This window comes from Zosterops lateralis (genome assembly GCF_965231275.1).
Source record: "Zosterops lateralis genome assembly, chromosome: W".
Lineage (NCBI taxonomy): Eukaryota > Metazoa > Chordata > Aves > Passeriformes > Zosteropidae > Zosterops > Zosterops lateralis.
In genome coordinates this window covers 16187368-16207646 of record NC_139801.1, presented here as the reverse complement: position 1 = coordinate 16207646, position 20279 = coordinate 16187368, and the positions used below count along the sequence as shown (strand labels likewise).

At 45.4% G+C, this 20279-nt stretch overlaps 2 protein-coding genes across 2 annotated transcripts in view; one reads left to right on the top strand and one right to left on the bottom strand.

Annotated features, from left to right (window-relative positions):
• LOC310922318 (ubiquitin-conjugating enzyme E2 R2) overlaps positions 1-13594 on the top strand; it is a 177489-nt gene extending 163895 nt beyond the window's left edge. The window contains exons 4-5 of the mRNA XM_083882785.1: positions 11105-11239; positions 12646-13594. Of these exons, the coding sequence (XP_083738911.1) occupies positions 11105-11239; positions 12646-12865 (355 nt within the window). The 3' untranslated portion in view covers positions 12866-13594. The remainder of the gene's footprint in view (positions 1-11104; positions 11240-12645) is intronic.
• Positions 13595-17329: 3735 nt separating this feature from the next.
• LOC310922046 (ubiquitin-associated protein 2-like) overlaps positions 17330-20279 on the bottom strand; it is a 208823-nt gene continuing 205873 nt past the window's right edge. The window contains 4 exon segments of the mRNA XM_083882345.1: positions 17330-18419; positions 18421-18439; positions 19918-20012; positions 20014-20106. Coding sequence (XP_083738471.1) covers positions 18273-18419; positions 18421-18439; positions 19918-20012; positions 20014-20106 — 354 coding nt within the window. The 3' untranslated portion in view covers positions 17330-18272.

The window sequence follows — 20279 nt, the reverse complement described above, 5'->3', positions numbered from 1 at the left end:
CCAGTCGCTATCATCTATGACCCTTAATTTGGTAACACTGTCTTGAAGGGCCTATATGCTAGCGTGGATAGACTGAGAGTTTTCAGATACGTTCATATAGCATAAGACTTCAAAATCATCACAACTGTGCCCAGGCACAAAAAGCAAAAAAATAAATTGCAGCTCTATTCTGTAGTGTAGCATGTCTCACACTATCTACATCTGTTAATAAGCCTGTAAAAGCAGAGCTAGTAGCATTAGTTTGTTTTGCAAGCCAACAGCCAAGGCTATTCCAAGGTTTTAGTGCGTGTACTGTGCCAATAGATGGAATAATTGAGGCAAATACTCGAGCTCCATGGTTCCAAGCTTCAATATTATCATTACAATCTGGGTTATACACGTGTGCTACGCTTTGCTCACACTAATTTGTGTAAAGATGGTAAGTTTTCTCGAAAAGAGTGAAACATGGTTAGTCTTCCAAAAGTACAAGGTCCTCCTACAGCTCTTCCTGGTATTCCTTTCCAAGCTCTATTTCCACATATTAAAAATATGTTGTCTAATAATTCAATGGCACCACTTCCAGGTATAACTGGTTGAGGCAAGGTATGATTACACCAGGCAAAAGTGTTGGCATAAATTCCTGTACCTGAAACATCAAGGCCAAATCTTTTCTCATTATAGGGGCTGGCAGTATAATTTAGAAAGAAACACACAAAAAATGCATGTATTACTATATATTAAAATCTTAAATCTAAGTTTTTCACCCTGTGAGATCACACAATACTATTCAAACTACACACCCACAACCCCAGTGCTATCACTCAATCTCGGAAGCCTGTTCCAAGGTCTCAAGTCAAATGTGGTGCTTGCTTGAGGGTCAGCACCTTTTAGCACAGAAAGCCTGAAATTTTCAGTCTCCAGGGTTCCAACAGAAAGGAGTAGCAAATCACTGAAAGGCTTGTACAACAGCTGCCAATTCAGCAATCTGAGGAGAACCTGAAACAGTAGTTACATCTGAATCCCATTGGTTGAGATCTGTATTCCACCAAAGCATCACTGACTTGTGGGTGTGGCCAGATCCATCTGTAACGACAGTTAAAGCTTGCAATGGAATCTCGCTTCTTTTGGGCTGCTTCAGGAGATTAAAACCGGCTGTCACGAGCTTGTGCTTTGGGGGAAGAATAGAAAGTTGTCCAGAAAAGTCAGTTGGGGCTATTTGAAATGCTTCAGATTGTTTTCAATAGCCACTGCAAATAAACAGTAGTAACAGGTAAACAGATTGAACAGAAATCCACACCTGGAAGTGTGGTTAACCTTTGTCTAGCTTTTACAATGAACAAAACAATAATCTCATGCTGGGTACTTATAGTTTTAGACATCTGATGTGGCAAAAATATCCACTCTATGATCAACAGAGGGTCTGGCATCTTAGGGTCTTATTGGTAAATTAAAGCATAGGGGTTTTTTGCTGGGTTCAGGATTATTAAAGAAAAGGGTAGCTCAGGGGCCCATCTGGCCACTTGCTGATTCGAGATAGCATCAACTACCTGTTGCAGTGCTTAACAAGCTTCTAGTGTAAGCTTCCAAGGTGATACGAGATCTGGTTCTCCCTTTAACAGATCCACTAAAGTGCTCAGAGCTGCATTTGAAATTCCTAATAAGGAAGGAATCCAATTAATGGTCCCCAAAAGGTTTTGGGCATCATGAAAGGTATGAATATCTCTTTGAATTTGCAAAGGCTGAGGAAAATTAGACTGGGTCCTAATGTGCCAGCCAAGGTATTTCCAAGGGGGTTGACACTGGATTTTTTCATGAGCAATGCAGAGTCCTGCTTGGATTACAGCAGTGATGACAAGGGCTAGGGCTTCCTCCATAACCTCTCATTTTTCTGCTGCAATCAAAATGTCATCTATGTAGTGATACAAAAGGACATCAGTCATTTTTTGGCTAATGGGACTGAGGACCCTTGCAACAAACCACTGACAAATAGTAGGAGAGTTTTTAATTCCTTGGGGTAGGACTACTCAGTGGTATCTTTGCAAGGGAACTTGCATATTAGTGCTTGGAACAGAAAAGGCAAATTTAGGACCATCATCAGGATGCAAAGGTATGTCAAAAACCCAGTCTTTTAGGTCAATGACTGTCAAATGCCAACTTCAGGGGATCATGGTGGGAGATGGGAGACCTGGCTGAAGGGTCCCCATGTCCTCAATCACAGAATTAATTTTTTGGAGGTCGTGGAGCAAACACCACTTGCCAGTTTGTTTTTTAATTACAAACACAGGCAAATTCCAGGGACTGGTAGAGGGGAGTATATGCCCCTTTTGAAGTTGTTCTTTGGACAAGTTCAGTGAGTGTGCACAATTTAACTAGCAGCAGGGGCCATTGATCCACCCAGACAGGTGTATCAGTTTTCCAGGTTAATTTCAGGTTGTCGCATACCACAATGGCCCCAATCAAAAATCAGACTGAATTTTGAAACCTCACTGAGAAAGTACATCTCCTCCCCACAACACCATAGGCACAGGCAAAACAAACAGCTTTACAGAAGCTATGAGGCTTTCTGGTTCCCATTGCCTGAATTAGATGGCAACTTTGATAACTGCGACTGCTTCCCCCAATTCCAGTGGGGGCCTGGGGCACCTCTGCAGGGGCCCAGGTGTGGGACCAATTGGCTTGAGAAATAACCATCATATTGGTTCCAGTATCTAAAATACCAGTGATTGTTATCTGTTGTCCCTGTAACAACAGGCAGGGTACATTTGCAAGTGGGACATTTGTCAGAAATTTCTTGCACCCATAATATTTGGGGGGTTCCCATAGAGCCAAATCCTCCCACCCTTGTGTTGCATTCTTTTACGGGGGATGGCAAATCATGTGGAAAAGGAATCAATTGTGCAATATGGGTTCCCTGGCGGACAGTTGTGGTGGTTTCACATTCGCCAAAATTTTGTTTGCCAATTGGGAGATAGGATTTTTGGAGAAAAAGGTAAAACAGGCTCTAACTTAAGGTACACAGATAGTTTATTAACACACAGTAAGGGAAAAGATTAAAAAAAAAAAAGGAAAAAAATGAAACTTTCAAAATGCTTCTTCTCCCCCCACAAGTGTTCACTTTTCTACAAACAACACAGAGAGAAAACTTGTGATTTTCAGTCAGTTTCACCATTTAAATATAGTCTTTCATCAATTCTTTAGGAGAGGAGTTTCTTAGTTTACCATGGAATTTCCCCCACTGACAAGCTAGAACAGTTTTCTTGTGGGTTGGAACTCTCACATAAACAGCTGCCCAGGGGAAACCTGCTTCCATGTGGTCTCCTCCCATTAGCAGTTTCCCAAGCTGAAAAAGAACCAGACCAATCCTGGCCATGATTGGGGCACATCATCCCCTCCCCTGGCCTGGGAGTCACTGGGCCAGGCAGGCCTCCCATGAAAGCCCGGGCCTGGGCAGGCCAGGCCTTCCCAGCCTCCCCCAAAGGAGAAAGCCGAGACTGCCTTACCTCCTGTGAGGGCAGAAGGAAGAGAGAGATCCCAGGCTTCCTTTTAGCTTTTAAGACTGTGTGACCCAGAGGTGTATACCTATACCTAATTGGATATTTTGGTTGTCAATTTCAAAGGGAAAACACCATTTTCTCCCTACCATCTGTGCTAAACCAACACAACAGTACAGGGTGGAAAAGGGGTCCATGCCATGATCTTAATTTCATCATTAGAGTCTGAGTCTATGACTCTGGGGAGTACCAAAAGTCCTGAAAGGGCAGTTGAAGATCTTCCTAAAAGGAGAGCGCTTTTCTGGAGCCTAGGTGGTTCCAAAATTCCTGTAGAGAGCAAGTGAATGGAAGAATTGAGCAATGTTACTGTAATGGAGGTTGCCAGGTCCAGTCTGGCACTGCCTGAACTTACTGGGCATAGACTTGAGGTGAACTCTGTTGGGCATCTGTGGAGTTGGCATCTGCGGCAGCAGCATCTGCAGCAGCTGAGGGATTTGTGTCTGTGTGCGGTGCCATCCCAAGTTCCGGTTCTGGTTTCCCTGGGTCTGATGACCTTTAGAATCATACTTAGAGCAACATCGAATAGAAAAATATAGGCCCCTACGGCATCATGAGCACACGACTGTGGATTTGGGTTTTTCTTCTTTTAAAGCAGGGCAGTCTCTTTTTAAGTGTCCAGGTTTACTACAGCCAAAACAAACTTCTGAAGTCCTAAAGGGACCTCTAATGGCTGTAAAAGCTGCAGCCATGGCTTCATATTGATGTTCTAATGTGCTGATATGGTTACATGCTTCAATCATTTCAATCAGGATTGGGTCTTGGTTAGGTAAAGACTTGAGTTTCTTGCAGTCTGTGTTTGCATTTGCAACAGCAAGTTTTAAGAGCAAAATTACATGAGCCTCTGGGTTATCAATTTGGTGTTCAAGCACTTGCTTAAGGCGGTCAATGAACTGCATATAGGGCTCTTGAGGTCCCTGGATGACGGTTGTGAACACTTTTTGAGGCGTTTTTGCTTCAGGAATCTTAAGAAAAGCTTGGTGAGCTGCGCTCTGAACTCTCTCAAGGGCTTCCCTTGGGCAGTCTCGAGCCTGGTCAGTGGGATTTGAAGGTCTCTTCCAACCTACACATTCTGTGATTCTGTGATTATTTGATTCTGTGGGCAGCAAACACAGAATCTAGCAAGCTCGTAAAATACTGTGAACTGATACTGTGCTCTATGACTGCCCACCTGAGCTCTTTAAGTTCTCGGAAAGATACCTGTTCCCAATGGGCAGTTCGTTTTTGTGGTCCCAAATATATGACCGGTGCAACAATTCTTTTGGCAATGTCCAAATCCCCCTCCCTTAGTGCTTGCTGTTTCAGGCGAACCCAGGTGTCATTGGGATCATGATTGGGGAGATAAAGGTCTGGTTCTTTTTCAGGGTTGGCAGGTCCAGGGTGAAAGGGATCCCCTTCATCATCTTCGCTGTCATCTGGGCAGTAGCCAGCAGTGAATGCCCCTATGGATTTTAAGGAGTCCTTTTCCATCTTAGTTGCAAGCGGGAGAGCTGTGAGGCCCAAAGGCTGTAATGGGAGAGATGCAGTCTCTTCAGATTGTAAAGAGCTCTGAGGATCTGCTGCAGAGGGAGGGCAAGCGACACCCCCTTTATCTTTAGCATGGAATTTTTCTTGGGCTTTTAAACCCTCAAAAATCACCCTCCAAGAGGGAAGTAATTGTGCAGATGCCTTATCTCCTTTTGTTGTGGGATTCCATAGTTTCACTCCCACATCGTCCCATAAATCTGCTACAAAAATTGTGGACGAGGTAACTTCTAGGAGATTAGATGCTGTCCATTTGAGCATAGCTTTCAAATCATGCACAGGCAAAGAATTGCCATGCATGTCTAGCAGCTTTGTCATAAGTTCAAATACGTCTCTTTCCTGGGCAGAAACCCTCTGCCCCATAGTTCCCCACAGCTCACCTCCCTTTCCTCTGAGGTGATCGTTGTCAGACAGGCTACCCACTTTCTCTCTGCGGTCTCTGAAGTTCTGTGGGGCGTCACTCGCATTGAGTGGTCTTCCTTACACAGTGGACACCAATTGATTTGCAGAAAAAGATTCTACAACTATTAAGAGTTAGTTGAAGAGTAGGCATGTATTTTTGTCGGCGCTGGGCGGGATGTGGGATTTTTCTCAAAAGCATGCGCAACTCTAAAGAGTTACCTTTCTCTACTTATTCTCTAAAATGTTACATATGCATTAAGTTGTCTATACACATTTATCACCTAACCCTGCCTATTCTCGCTTTGTATTAAAATGAGATTATCAGTCTTTTGCACCTGTGCAATGCCCTCTGGTGGTTGTGGGTGGTCCTCATGATGAAGTAATACAAGTCTTCCTCTCCTTTGAACTTTTTACCCTTTTTACCCTGTCCTTCTGCGCATGTTCACTGGCTTCTTGGTCACAGTTTGAGCCGCAAGGTTAGCCTTGGCCATAACTGCCTTTCTTATCACTGTTTCAAGCAGACAGTTTCTCTCTTATCTGCTAGCCTTGCATTCTTTTCATCTTGCTGTTGCAAGCAATGGCTTTGCCTCCTCTTGCACGCCCAGCAAATGTTGAGCAAGATACATTGTTCAGACTATTACCCCTAATTGATCACCCTTTGACTTTTAGCTCCCTTGTTTCACCAATTGACGGCGATCAAAGAGACGGGACTGATTGCTTGGATGCAAAAAGTCGGTTTATTGATCATAAAGCTTTAGTATATATACCTTTTCAGCTGTAACTAAAAATAGCTGCTTGATTAAGCAACAATAACTATAGCAATCATATCTTCTGTTTCTTAATAGCATTGCTTAACTATAGGCAAACACAGACCCGTACAGGCATGTACAGACTTACATAAGCTAAGCATACTCAGCATACCATTATCTTATGCTTCCCTCTTCAGGAAGTATCTGCCACAGGCACACTGCCTGCCAAGGCTTACAGCCTACTAATGCTAACATGTCCACTTCTGTAATGAGGTGAGCAGTACTCTCAGTCCTGCTCTCTAGCTTCATCTCTACATATTTCCACACAGTGTCTCCTAGAATGGGGTGAGGGATGTAAGAAAGCAAAGGTAGGTTTTAAATACCCACTCTTCATGCAAACAACTTGCATGAAACAACATGCCAGAAGAACCTCACCTAAGGGAGAAACAGATCCAAAACTATACTGGAGAGGGTCAGTCTGTATCCAGTCTGGTGCAGTATGTAATGCTGAGGATGTTTTCAGTCACACATGCTGGAATTTTTTTATGGTTTCTGTCCTGTCAAATCCCCTGTTCTGTGATCCCTTCCTGTTACTATACCTTGTTCACCTTGCTTACCCACAGCAGCAGGGTTTGAGTTAGAGAAGACTGGACAGCTCTTAAGGATATCAGCAGTGATGGAGCTGATCTAGTGTGATGGTCAGAAATGAAAAGTGCACAGTGTCTCACCTCTAATAGACAGTAGATAGAGCGTGGTAGAGTGGGTGCTAAATCCAGATGTGAATTCCTGTCCTCAGCCTTCTCTAGATTTTGCTTGCTTTACAGTAATGGTCCTGAAGCTTACATGCCTGCTTTGCAGCCTGATTGCTGAGAATTCAAAGGCTTTTAAATGAATTCTTGAGTTGAAGTAAAAGATGGTTTCTTTTCTGCCCAACATTCCAGTCTGACCAGACAGCTCTCTCCAGAGCTGCTGTTCTATTTCCTATTGAATTATATTATTTGGAAAGTAAATTGTATGCAACTCTCCTTATTGGTATGCTGAACAATCTGGCCGGATGCAAGTGTTTAGTTTCAAAACCTTCCTACAAACTCTTCATCCAAATGGCCAAACATTTCCTGGAATTTTATCCCAGATAAATGATATGCTTGTAGCTATGCTCCGCATGCACTGCTCTGAATGTGCCTCTAAATCAATTCAAGTACAGGTGGGGCTGTAGTCTCCTTTAATCATGTTCTGCAAAGCAATTGTGTACTGCTGTATTTCAAGATTTATTTCCTTGTCTCTTGTTCTTCCCTTCCATTTAAATTAAAAGCTGTTCAAAGCAGGACCAGGTGGCCAGGTGTGCAGAGCTGCCTGATGGGATTTGCTGTTGAGTTTTGTGCCAGTTGTGACACTGTGTGAAGAACAAAGGGCTGAATCTCTGAAGTGCAGAGTTGAAGGAAACGCAAAGTGGTCTGGGCAAGGGAGGTGATGTTTGTCCCTGGTAAATGCCAGCAGAGCAGGGCAGCTGGCTAGCTCTGGGCTGCTGCTAGATATCCAGGAAGGCTGTCTGTCTGCCAGGGTGTCATTCCGTGCCTGGTGATTGGCACTTGGCAGGGGAGCAACACAACCCCCGAGGTCCCAAGAGTCCCAAGCAGTCGCCATAGGGTCAGTGTAGAAAGGAGAAAAGTGGGCCTCACATGCAGTCCGAGGATCATTTATTAAAGCAACATAAATTGTAACATAACTCGAACGCAAAGCAGGGGTGAGGATGGGGAACAAAGGCAGGACCGTGGGTTTTAAGGGACAGAATCAGAGTGGTGTTTAGGGTCAAGGGTCCAATAGTGAGAAGACCAGGGAGGGACACGAGATGGGGTTTACAGAACACAAACCAATGGGGAGGATAATATGAGGAGATTTAAATAAACAGACCAGTGGAGCCTCGAATAATAGGGAATTTCCCAAGGGGCAGTCCAGGCAGGGGCTGGTACCAGGGGAGACTGACAGAGAACATTCAGGAATAAGGGATATATATCAGGGAAGACTGACAACCCAATGAGTGGACACAACCCAGGCTAAACCACCACCCCAGGGAGGGTGAAAGGAAACAAACCATATGGTATTAAAACACAAAATTATACACCACTACACCGGGGGTTACATGACTGGCTCATGCTGCCTTTGCTGAGTACCAGCAGCTCAATCTTGCTGGGCCTTTGGCAGCTTGCCTGAGTGTTGAGTACAGCAAGGGGAAGACTACAGATATTTTTCAAGTACTGCTACAGCAGTTGTGCCACACAGGCTGAGGAGAGGGGAGACCTGGCCACAGCTCCAACCTCTTAATACACTGGGAAGGCAGTGCAGCATCATCTGATGGCCTTGGGTTGTATCAGTCAGGGTAAGCAAAGAGCCTGGCTTTCTGCTGTGAGGCTGAATGTCATGATGAACAGGCTCACCAAGCAGGTTTCCAACCCTTCACCATCTATGGGTGGTACGGATAAGCTGAATTCTGGTCTGATGCAAGCTTTACCTGCTGCCCTGTCACAAGCATGTGTACAGACATGATAGTCTGTCATCAGATTAGGTTTTTGAGGTTTGTATTATCATCTTCCCTATGCTGATTGTGAGAAACGACCTCTCACTTTAAAATTTTCAAGGTTTATTAAACCTTAACAAATACAACAAAGGACTGAATAAGGAAAAAGAACAGTGCACTGGGAGTCTGTGTCTGGCTGCCACGAGCTCATTGACAAAATGGCTGCTCTGCCTTTTATACTCCTTGGTGTTGCATCAGGCAACCCTGGCCCCTCCCAAAATCTGTCAGTCAACTCTTCTTCGCTGTCTACTGGTGACACTACTTTCTTGCAACTTAATTGGAGGTCAGGTGTTGTCATGCCACCCTCCCCAGCAAGCTTTTTCCATTCTCAACTGCCCCATGCAAGGGGCACATGTACACGCCTTCCCTCCACATGGCCCAGACAACCCAGGCTGTCCTGTTGTAACCATACAAAGGGGGGAAAAGAGGACTTTTAGGGAGAACAGAGGACATCCAAACAACAAACCACAATAACATAACCATACATCAGTAAAACTTCTTTTAACTTACACGCAATATTCATCCCCTAATTGTGAGCATCATCATATTACCTACCTATAACACTGATCACCAGAGTCTGAAGTTCATAAGTATTTGCTTTTACTTCAACTATTGTCCTGTTGCCTTTTTCCCAACCCAGAAATAAAACTTGAGATAATTTTAGTACGGAGGTAATATAAAAGGGGATCTTTATTTGAAGGCCTCCAGGGGCAGTTATGGAAAGATGTCCATAAAAGCCCACCCCTCCCCCCAGGGGTGAGTACATTTTTATAGGTTTTAGGAAATTAACATAATTAATAAAAAACACCAATTAGGAGGATAAGTGGTGATGCAATTCCCCTCAGGTCAAGCCCCTTTTCTGGAGCCCCCCTATTCAGCACTAGTTGTACTTTGTCCATGAAATGTATCTCGAAGAGTTGTTCTCGGCCTTGGTTCCCAGGAATAACCAAGATGGGGGGCCTTGTATGTCCCAAGGCTTAGAGCTCTGGAATTTGTTTTGTCTTTCTACCTAGGGAAAGGCCATGGAAAAGTACTGGGAAAACTAGTCACTAATACAATAGGTTACAGAGCTACAAATATGTGTGTGAAGAATATAGAAAACATATATAAAAAAAAAAAAAAGGCAAAACCCAAATAGCATCAGTCCTTAGTGTATTGGGTTTGCATGGCCAGGTTTTGAGGGGGCTACAAAGATGGCTTCTGTAAGAAGCTGCCAGAAGCTTCCCCCATGTCCAGCAGAGCCAACACCAGCTGGCTCTGGGATAGACCCACTGCTGGCCAATGCTGGGCCAATCAGGACTGATGGTAAAACCTCTGTGATAACATATTTAAGAAGAAAGAAAATAAAGTGACTGAGCAGTTGTAATTGCAGCCAGAGTGGGGTGAGAACATCAGAGGAACAGCTCTGAAGACACCAAGGTCAGTGGAAAAGGGGAGTAGGAGGTACTCCATGTGCCAGAGCTAAGCATCCCCTGCAGCCCATGGTGAAGACCATGATGAAGCAGCTGTCCCTCTGCAGCCCATGGAGGACCCCATGCTGGAGTGGAGGGATGCTTGAGAGGGGGCTGTGAACCTGTGGGAGGCCTGTGCTGGAGCAGGCTACTGGTAGGGACCTGCAGACCCATGGAGAGAGGAGCCCACATTGGAGCAGGTTTCCTGGTAGGACTTGTGATCTCATGGGGGACTCACATTGGAGCAAGCAGTGCCTGAATGCACCCCATGGAAAGGGATCCACACTTAAGCTGGAGAACTGTCTGTGGGATGGACTCATGTTGGAGAAGTTTGTGAAGAACTGTCTCCTATGGGAGGGACTCCACGTTGGAGCACAGGAAGGACTCCTGTCCCTGAGCAGTGGCAGAAACAATGAGTGATAAACTGACCATAACCCCCAGTCCCTGTGTCTTTGTATGGCTGGGAGGAAGAGGTAGAGCTGGGAAAGAGGGCAGAATGGAAGGAAGATGTTTTTTAAGGTCTTATTTTACTTCTCATAATCCTGCTCTGATTTTGTTAGTAATAAGTTCAATTCATATCCCCAAGTCGTCTGTTTCACCTGTGATAGTATTTGGTGAGTGATCTCTCCCTGCCTTTATCTCAACCCATGAACCCTTCATTATATTTTCTCTCCCTTGTACATTTGTAGAGGGGAGTGAGTGGCTTTGGTGGGTGCCTGGCATCCAGCCAACATCAACCCACTACACTTAAATATCCTTAATTATTCATAAGTTTTGATTTTTAACATGTTTCTGATGCATCACCTAAAGAAGTTGTCAGCATCCAGAATCCGTGAATGTGTTAGCTCTGACTGCTGTCGTGATTACCTATTTCAGGACTATCTTACTGAGTGTAATCTCTTTGCTTAATGAGCCCAACACATTCTCTCCTGCCAACGTGGATGCGTCAGTCATGTTCAGGAAATGGAGGGACAGTAAAGGAAAAGACAAGGAGTATGCTGAAATCATAAGGTAAGCTTTGCTCTGTGTGATGCTGTGCTACTGGCCTCCTGCTTTGAATCCTATGAAACAGGCTGATTTCAAAATTTGTTGAAATCAGCTTCTTGCTGTGGTTGATCCTTTCAAAATTAATTTTACAGCTTTATTCCAAGTTCATTCTTCTGGACAGAAATGGTGCAAACTTCTGTCTTTGTATTGTTCTTTTTCAGACTAATATGGCATGATGCTCTGCAAAACCTATTGGCTGCTAGTAAATTCTAGTCTAAGTCCCTGCATACCTTTGAGGACTGATTGCATTGCTTGGGATGTGATTCAAACTGCCTTCACGCTGCTAATTCTGTGCTTAATGCACTCATGAATTATAATCTTGTCCCTCCTATTCAAAGGAATATCAGTAGGGTTTGGCAAGTGCTTGCACAGCTGGGTTTGATTACCTGGAAGTGCTGTTTAGTCTTAACTGTCCTTTTCTGAGAAATTCATGGTTCATCAGGTGCTGTAGGGAGATGACGTAAACTTGAGCCAAGATTGCTGTGGAGTGGTAAATGGGCAGCCCATACTGCAGTGGGACTGCTGTCATGCTTGCCTGGGGCAAGACCACATATGCCTTGACTGTTAGCTGGATATACCCTTGGTTGGAGCTATGCAGGACAGTCAGTCACTGTCCTGGGCTGTGCAAAGAGCCTTGCTAGGAAGTTATTTTAGTCCCCTCCAGCTCCATTGGCTTCAGCTGGATGTACTCCATAAACAGAGTATGGCAGACTGAGCATGTGAGTGGGAGTAAAGGAACAGGCTGCCATCTGCTCCTCTCCCTGCTGGGAGGCAGCAACAGTTCACAGCCCAAGTACTGCTGAGAGACACCAGCCAGAGCCCATCCTGGAGCAAAGAGAAACACTTGTTTCCTGCTATTCTCAGTCAGTGCTGGGGTTACAGCTGCATCTCAGGGTGCAGTCACATGCTCTTACCCTCCAGTGAGAGCTCAGAGCTGACAAATGCTTGTGGGAATTAGTTTTGAGCATGCTGGGGTAGAGTCATCAGTGGTGGAGAGTGGCTGTGGATAGCATCTCTGGCTGGCATTTCCTAAGTCATCTTAGAAAATCTGTGACTATCCCTTCTGTAATAAATGTAATGGAATTTGCTCTGAGTTCTGACAGGTCTCTAATGCAGAGACCTGTAGAATAATTGATTTCATATGTTGCTGAGAGTGTGTGTGCTGCAAACACTCTTGGAGTGCTCCCAAGCCTGGGGCTGCAGGAACTAAATCTGTTTCTAGTGATGCTTGTGGTGCTTCAGCCAAACATCAGGTCTCCTGACTGAGCTGCCAGGAGGGCTGGGCAGGGGCTGGTTGGGAGGTGGGAAGTTGAGACACACTGCTGCCAGCACATGGCCCTGCTCATCTTGCTGTGTCCTCCTCCCCACAGGAAACAGGTTTTGGCTACCAAAGCTGAGGCAGAGAAGGATGGTGTGAAGGTTCCTACTACACTGGCAGAGTACTGCATCAAAACTAAAGTGCCTTCCAATGACAACAGTTCAGATTTGCTTTATGACGACTTGTATGATGATGACATTGATGACGAAGACGAGGAGGAAGAGGATGCCGACTGTTATGATGATGATGATTCTGGCAATGAGGAGTCGTGACCTGCTCCCTCTATGCCCCTGTACTGCCCTGTCAACTCAGGCCAGAAGGGAGCAGTGGTAACCTAGCAGCAGTCCAGCAAAAAAGTAATGGTGGGAGGGGGGATCAAAAAAACTTTGTCTCCTGCTGTCTCCTGTTGTATGGATCTGTTTGCTCCTTTTTTATGGACCTCTTAGAAACCCTCCACAGAATGTCTGAATTCTTGCATTCTTAACCCTTTATCACTGTATTATGATTTATTTTTTAAAAAGAAATTCCCCTTTTCACTTCTCTACAAAATGCTCACAGCAAAACAGGTTTGCTTGTGTTTAGATTCTTGAATTAAATACAGTCTTGCATTGATATGTTTAATGTATTTAAAGCTGGAACAAACCCATTGGAAGACAGATTTTTCAGGAGTCCAAGTGCTGCATTTACTGGGAAGAAAAAAATCCACACAAAGCAAATTGCCAGGGTTTAGCTGCTCCATTTACAGTAATAGCGTGTGTACATTTGTTTAGCCTTGTGGTGATGGCTTTTCCTTTATAAGGTGTGGGGTGGAAAGTGTAAAGCTACTGTGTGTTGAGCTTGATGGGATGTTACTAAAAGGTACAGGAATCTGTTTAGCCTGCTCAAATTAGGAAATAGCTGGCCCCTGGATCCCCAGAGGGCACAATCAGCTTTGTCTCTGAAAAAGGCTTGTGATATGAACCCTAAAATAAACACTTAACACTTCACAGCTGTACGGCTGAGCCCTGGGTTGCATTATTTTTTTCAGACTAGGTTTGGGTTGAAAAAGTTCTGTTTAGCCATTCTGCTAGGATCTCCTGCCAGCTGCCCCTCTACTGACAGAGGAAAACAGAAGTGTATCCCACTGCCCAGTGGGTCAGCATTCATCCTGAACTTCCTTTTGGCAGTGGGAGAGTCTCCTTCTCCAGTGCTTACTAGTAGCCCTTGCTTCCTGCAGCCCAAGTCCAGTGCTGGCCTGAGCCTTCTTTCTGTTGCTTATGTAGGTCACCTGTTGGTAAATGCAGCTCTGCTGTAGCTCTGTGGAGTTGGCAGAAGATAAAGCTCCCTGGGGCAGCCAGGCTGTTCCTGTGCCTGCAGTGGCTTCTGGGACATAGGACAGAGAGATGGATGGGTGCTGGGCTCTCTCCTGCCTGCCTGGCTGGGGCACGGGTGGATGTGTGCGGCCTGACAAAGAGAAGGGTACACTGCTTTCAGGCTGAAAGAGAAAGCCAGCAATCAGGGTTTGACAGCCTATTTAGGAGTATGCTTCAGCTGGTGCCCTGAGCTCAGCCTCCTGCATGTTTTTGGGAGCTCTTGGCAGAGCTTAGGGCCCTTGGTACCCTCACTCCATTGCAGTGTGCTCTTGTTCAGCTGTAGTGCAGTGCCCTGAATTCACCTTTCACGTGGATAGGCAGCCAGCCCCGCACTTCTGCACTGAGCCCTGGCAGCCCTGGGAGCAGATTGGAGGTGCTGGCCCTGCTTGGGCGAGACCCTCTGTTCTCACAAGAGGCAGTCACCCTGATAAGAACTGCAGGTTCAGGCATTTGTTATAGCTTGGAAGTTTTAATGATACATCACCAGCTGCAGTCCCTCAAGAGGTATTTTGGTGGAAGTAAACTTTTTTTCTGCGATCAGCTTGGTGGGAAGCAAGGAGCAGGATGAGCGTGAGCAAGCTTAAAGTGTGTTGCCTGGAGGGAGAGGAGGGGAAGGCAGCCCTTGGGGAGGGGAGGAAGGCCTGTGGGGCTCTGTTTAAGTTATCAGAATGTTGCTTGGTTGGGGTTTGCTGCAGCAAGGACAGTCCCTGTCCCTCTGCCCCAGCTTGTGCTAGTGTACCCTCAGCAGAATGAAGGCAGCCCAAGTGGTAATACCTTGTCTCCAGTGTGTTCTATGATGGTCTGCCCTTCTGCTTGCTTTTTACCTGGGGAAGCAGCTGGGACCCTCCTGAAGTGTCCCACAAGGGCTCCTTCAGGTCATCCTTCCATCAAGGACTAACAGCCCCTGGTGCTTTTTGGAGCCAGCAGCACCCCCCCCCCCCCCCCAGCTCCCAGCTTCACACCAGCCCTGGGAGGGCAGTGCCAGTGTTGGCAAATGAGCCTCTGGCACTCCTTGATGCAAGACTGGTCTCAAGGCCACACTGAGCCAGGAACATCAGTCTCCAGCTTTGGGGGGCTGTTGGGGGCATGAAGGAGCAGTGTATGGCAACACTGTCTGTGCTGACTTGGTTTGGAATGATACTGCATCTTTCAGGATTTCCCTTGTAATTTTGACCTCCTTCACTGTATGCTCTCCAGTGAGTTGTATTTTCAAGCTTGGTGTTGTAAGATGCATTATCTCATGTTAAACTTTTTTAAGACAAAAAGCAACCTATTTTGAGAGCTCTGACCATAACCAGACTAATTTCTCTTCCTCACTGTCCTATGCAGTGTCATTGCTTGTTGACTTGCTGGTTTCATTTTTTTGAGATACAAACTGAAATGAGGGTATTGTGTTTGATTATGTTGGGTTTTTTGTTGTTTTTTTACCTATTTAAGAAATTGTGGAAAAATGTTTACCTGATCTTTGTATTGTTTTTTTCTTAACCTTTTTCTCATCTCAGCCAATATTAGTGTTTACATTTGCAACTACCTGCCCTTTCAAATGCAGTTTTCAACCATTCTGAAACCAGCAGGGTACACTACATTTCTTAGTAGTTTTCTTAGCTGAAATCCCAGATGTTTTCCTTTTTTTTCTTCAGTATAATTTACCGGAAACAATTAACTGATGCATTTTTGTGTTGTCTTCCCCTTCAGTAGTTGTTTTGTCTTTTCTGCACATCTATTAATAAAAATGTGAAATGAAAATATGCCAGTACTGTTACTTCCTTGTTAATTGAGTTGGTTTGTTTGCATGAGTTGCTTAAAACTTTGAATAACAGCTGTTCACAAATTCAGTGGTGCTCCTGTATCAATACCTATACATATACATAAATATCTCCAAGGTTATTGGAAAGCTAAAGCTGCTGTTTGACAGTTTCTATGCCATAAAGAACAAACTGATTTGGAGAAGCACTTTGGCAAAAGGCCATGATCTTTGCTGTTATATTTATTTATTCATCCTAAGTCAGCAAAGAGACCAGGGAGAAGACTGTTCATGGTATCATTTGACTGCAGCAGGATGCAAGGACTTGGGGTAAAGGTGCTGCTGGCATGGGGTTGGGGTGCTGCTGGTTGCCAGTTTTCTGGGGCAAGGTGCTTTGACCTCATGCAGAAGACTGACAGAGGAACTGAGGTAATCACTGCCAACCACCCCTTCAGGGTGCTTGCCCTGCCTGGCCCATGCTGTTCCCTCTAGGCTCAAGAGTGGAGAAGCATTTGTTTTTGCAGTGCTGAAATTAGCAGGACACGTGTACAGGTGTTGTATTTGCTACACATTGTTTGCAGCACAGCAACTGCCATGTCAGATGTGTTTGGGGTCTGAATGTTTCTGCTTCACAGCCATGCTGGAGGAACAGTTATGGCATTGCAGAGGTGACTTCCTAGAGGAGTCTCCATGTTGGGGAATGAGACGGTGCTGTCTGGGCCTTCTGACTGGGATCAAGCCTGCTTGTAGCTCCTGCCTGGCTTCTCTCACACCAGCCGGCCTTGAGCTGACAGTAGCTTCTTGATCTAGCAGAAGGTGTTGTAGCAAAACCAGGACAAATACTCCACACTGCCCTGCACTGGACAAACCTGGCTGCCCCTTGTGCAGAGTGGCTGGGTTTTTCTTTTTTTTTCACCATTTCCTTGATGGCCACATGCAGCAGAGCAACCTTGGTTCTACCATCAGACTGTGGAACAGAGGCTTATAGAGGAAATTGCTGTAGAAGAGCCCTGTTGTAGCTGATGATAAGGGGAAAACATCCTGTTTAGGCTTGCCAGGGGAGGGAAGGGAGGCAGTGTCTCCAGCCTGCAGAAACAGATTGCTGTATTCCCAGTGCAGGACTGAGTACTTCACCTTATTGAACCTCACCACAGACCTTCCTCCTGATGGAGGCCATGGACTTCATGGGCAAAGCAAGGAAAGAGTGCTGCTGTGCTCCCTCCTTACCACTCCCAGCTGCTCCACAGGGCCTCAGACAGAGCACAATGTCAGATGACAGCAAATGCAGAGACATGATGCTTGTGGCAGAAGTCAGGGTGCTGCCCAGGATCCCAACCCAATGCAGCTGCCTATGAGCTTTCAGTACCAAGGTGCGCTCACCTTTGTCACATTATTCAGCATCACCTGCAGATCCATCTCTTGCCCTTACCCTCCCAGCAGGAGGAGATAGAAAGGGACAGGCTGTAAAAGCAAAACTGCTTGAGGCCTTTGAAAATGCAGACAGTGATACACTCAAATATTTATTAGGTGGAGGGAGAGTTAAAAAGAAATAAAACTCCTAAAACGTTCACCACACTGGTGTAGGACAAGAAGCACCAGGAGTTGCCTCCAGGGTCTTGTTTTAGAAAAAATTGGGGAGGTACAGGTGAAGTTTCCATCAAGTAGCTGTGTCTTTTCTGGGCAGGGTGGCTTGAGGCAAAAAGAGGTACAAGACACAGCTTATACTTTTTATTTAAGAAACTGCTACATAGTTTTTGCCTCTAATGATGGAAAGGAAGTTGCAGGACCCACTGAGCCATCAAAAGTCTCTTGCTAGAGAAACAAAATACTCCAATCCAATAACAAAACACACAACCACCCCCCCCAAAAAAAAACCCCAAAAAAACCCACACAAAAAAAAAAAAAGGCCTTTATTAATAAAAAAGTGAAAAAAAAAAAAAAAAAAAAAAAGAAAAAGTAAGAGTGCAGCTCAAGGCCACAGTGAACAAACTGCCCACAAGAGTTCATCCTCTGCAGCAGGAAGGAATGAGGAGATGAAAGAAAGAGGAAGACTCACAATTTTTTTTCCCCCTTTCTCCCAGCCCCTTTTTTATCTCTTTAAAGTAACAGCTATATTGGAGGCTGAGGGCAGAAATCAAACCAACAGGACACATCTTAATTTTTTTTTTTTGGGGGGAGGAAGGGGAAAGGCAGGTCTTATTTTCCTGAATTTAGAACTGCATTAAATAAATGGGTTCCAGCTCAAAAAAAAAAAAAAAAAAAAAAAAAAAAAAAAAAAAAAAAAAAAGGCACAGTTTGTCTTTTGACAGTTATAAAGCTTAAAAAAAACAAGGAAGGATGATCTGATGCACATGGGAAATTCATAATAAGTTTCCCTACAAAGTAAATAAAACAGGCTGAAAGATGCAGAAAACCACATTTAGCCTCTATTACATTTACAAATACATACATAAATATATTACATACAACAGCAACTTCAAGAGGAAACAGGCAAGTCACACTGAGAATGGCTGCCTGACTGCAGTTCTTCCCACACAGGTTTGGCTGTGGAGTAATTTCTCCTAATAATTCTAGAAATGGGGGTCAACTTTTTTCTTTTTCTCTTTTTTTGTTTGCCTCCTCTCCTTTCATTCTCTCCCCCCTTCCCAGTTCTCGATTTAGTTTGTCCAGTATGGAGAAGTGCCATAGGTTTTGGTAGCCTGAGACTTTTGCTGCATGGTGCTGGGTTGATTGCGTTGGCTAGATCCACCCTAGGAATCAGAAAGAAAGGAGACATAAGCACCAACACTACTAGGAAGACAAGCCTGTCCATACATCAGAAGAAGAGCTTCCACCAACACAGCAATGCTCCCCCCTAGACAGATCTGTTTCTGCTCTGCAATATCTCTGCATTCTGCAATCCAGGACAGTCACAGAGAAACCAAGCAGAAGAGCAGAGACCACCATCCCATCCCCACTCAGGTTTAAGGACAAGGAAGATGAGGAGCAGGACTGGGGACAACAAAGGAACTCTCCCAGGGTGAACAGAACCAGTGCACCAGCCAAAGACAACACACATTCAGAAAGAAAAGTAATTTCCTATTTCTTGATTCTAAGGCAGAACCCTTTTTTCTGGGGAACATTTATAGCAAGGAAACACATGGGCTAGTAAAACCAAATAAGAAATTTGAACCAACATGCAACCTGCAAGGGGATGATTTCCCCCCCAGAATTACAGTACAAGTGTTCACATCTTGCTCTCCTGCCACAGCCAGGGGACATCAATGCTTGCCTGGGCTTCACACCTCACAGCCCATCTCTCCATGCCCCACATCAGGATGGCCTCTTCACAGAATCACAGCCTGGCTGAGGCTGGCAGGGACCTCTCAAGGTTTCTTGCCCAATCCTTCTGCTCAAGCAGGGTCACCTAGAGCTAGTTGTTCAGATCTATGTCCAGATAGCTCCAAGGATGGAGACTCTACAACCTCCCTGGGCAACCTGTGCCAGTGTTTGGTCACCATCCCAGTAAAAAAAAATGTTTCCTGATGTTCAGAGGGAACCTCCTGTGTTTCAGTCTGTGCCCATTACCTCTGGTCCTGTCACTGGGAACCACTGAAGAGACCCTGGCTCCATCTTCTTTGCACCTTCCCTTCAGGTACTTATATATATTGATGAGATCTCCCCTGAGCCTTCTCCTCTCCAGGATGAACAGTCCCAGCTCTCTCAGCCTTTACAGATAAGAGATGACCTAGTCCTTTAATCATCCTTGTGGCCCTTTGTTGGGCTCTCCAATATATCGATGTTTGTCTTGTACTAGGGAGCCCAGAACTGGACATGGGACTCACCAGTGCTGAGCAGAGGGGAAGGATCACCTCCCTTAATCTGCTGGCAGCACTCCTGCTAATGCAGCCCAGAATGCCTTTGCAGAAAGGGCATAGTGCTAGCTCATAGTTAACTTGGTGTCCACCAGGATGCCCAGGGCCTATTCTACCAAGCTGCTTTGGCCCCCAGCATATACTGATGCATGGGGTCGTTTCTCCCCAGGGGCAGGACTTGGCATTTCCCCTTGTTGAACTTCATCAGATTCCCTCCCCAAGCTGGCCAACAGCACTGAGTCTGTCAGTCTACAATTGCTGTCAAGGCCCTTTCCCAATGAGCAAAGCAAAAACCAGAAGGAAGCAAAAACCCCCAAGACCTTGCTAGGAATCTGCCCTCAGACACACTGAAGATGATGAAGGGGCTGACTCACCTGCCCATCTTGCTGAAGGTGGTGATGCAGCATCTGGGAATGAGGCTGCTGATGCGCAGGGAGGATATGGAGAAACGAGGCTGAAGCATAACCTGGGGCAGCACCAGGATTCAGCCCAGTTGATCCGAGAGCAGAGGGTAGGCTAAAAGAAGGTGGCGTGCCAGCATGGAATCCCTGTTTGTCAAATGTCTGCACAGGAGGCGAGGGGGACAGCATCAGACTGGTGTGAGCAGTCCCATGGTGACCAAACAAGAACAAGAGTGGCCCAAACACACATCACCTGAAACTTTTATCACCCCCTACAGAGCAAGCCAAGTTACACCTGCAAGCACTTCAGCAGATGAGTTTCAGCACCTTTTCTC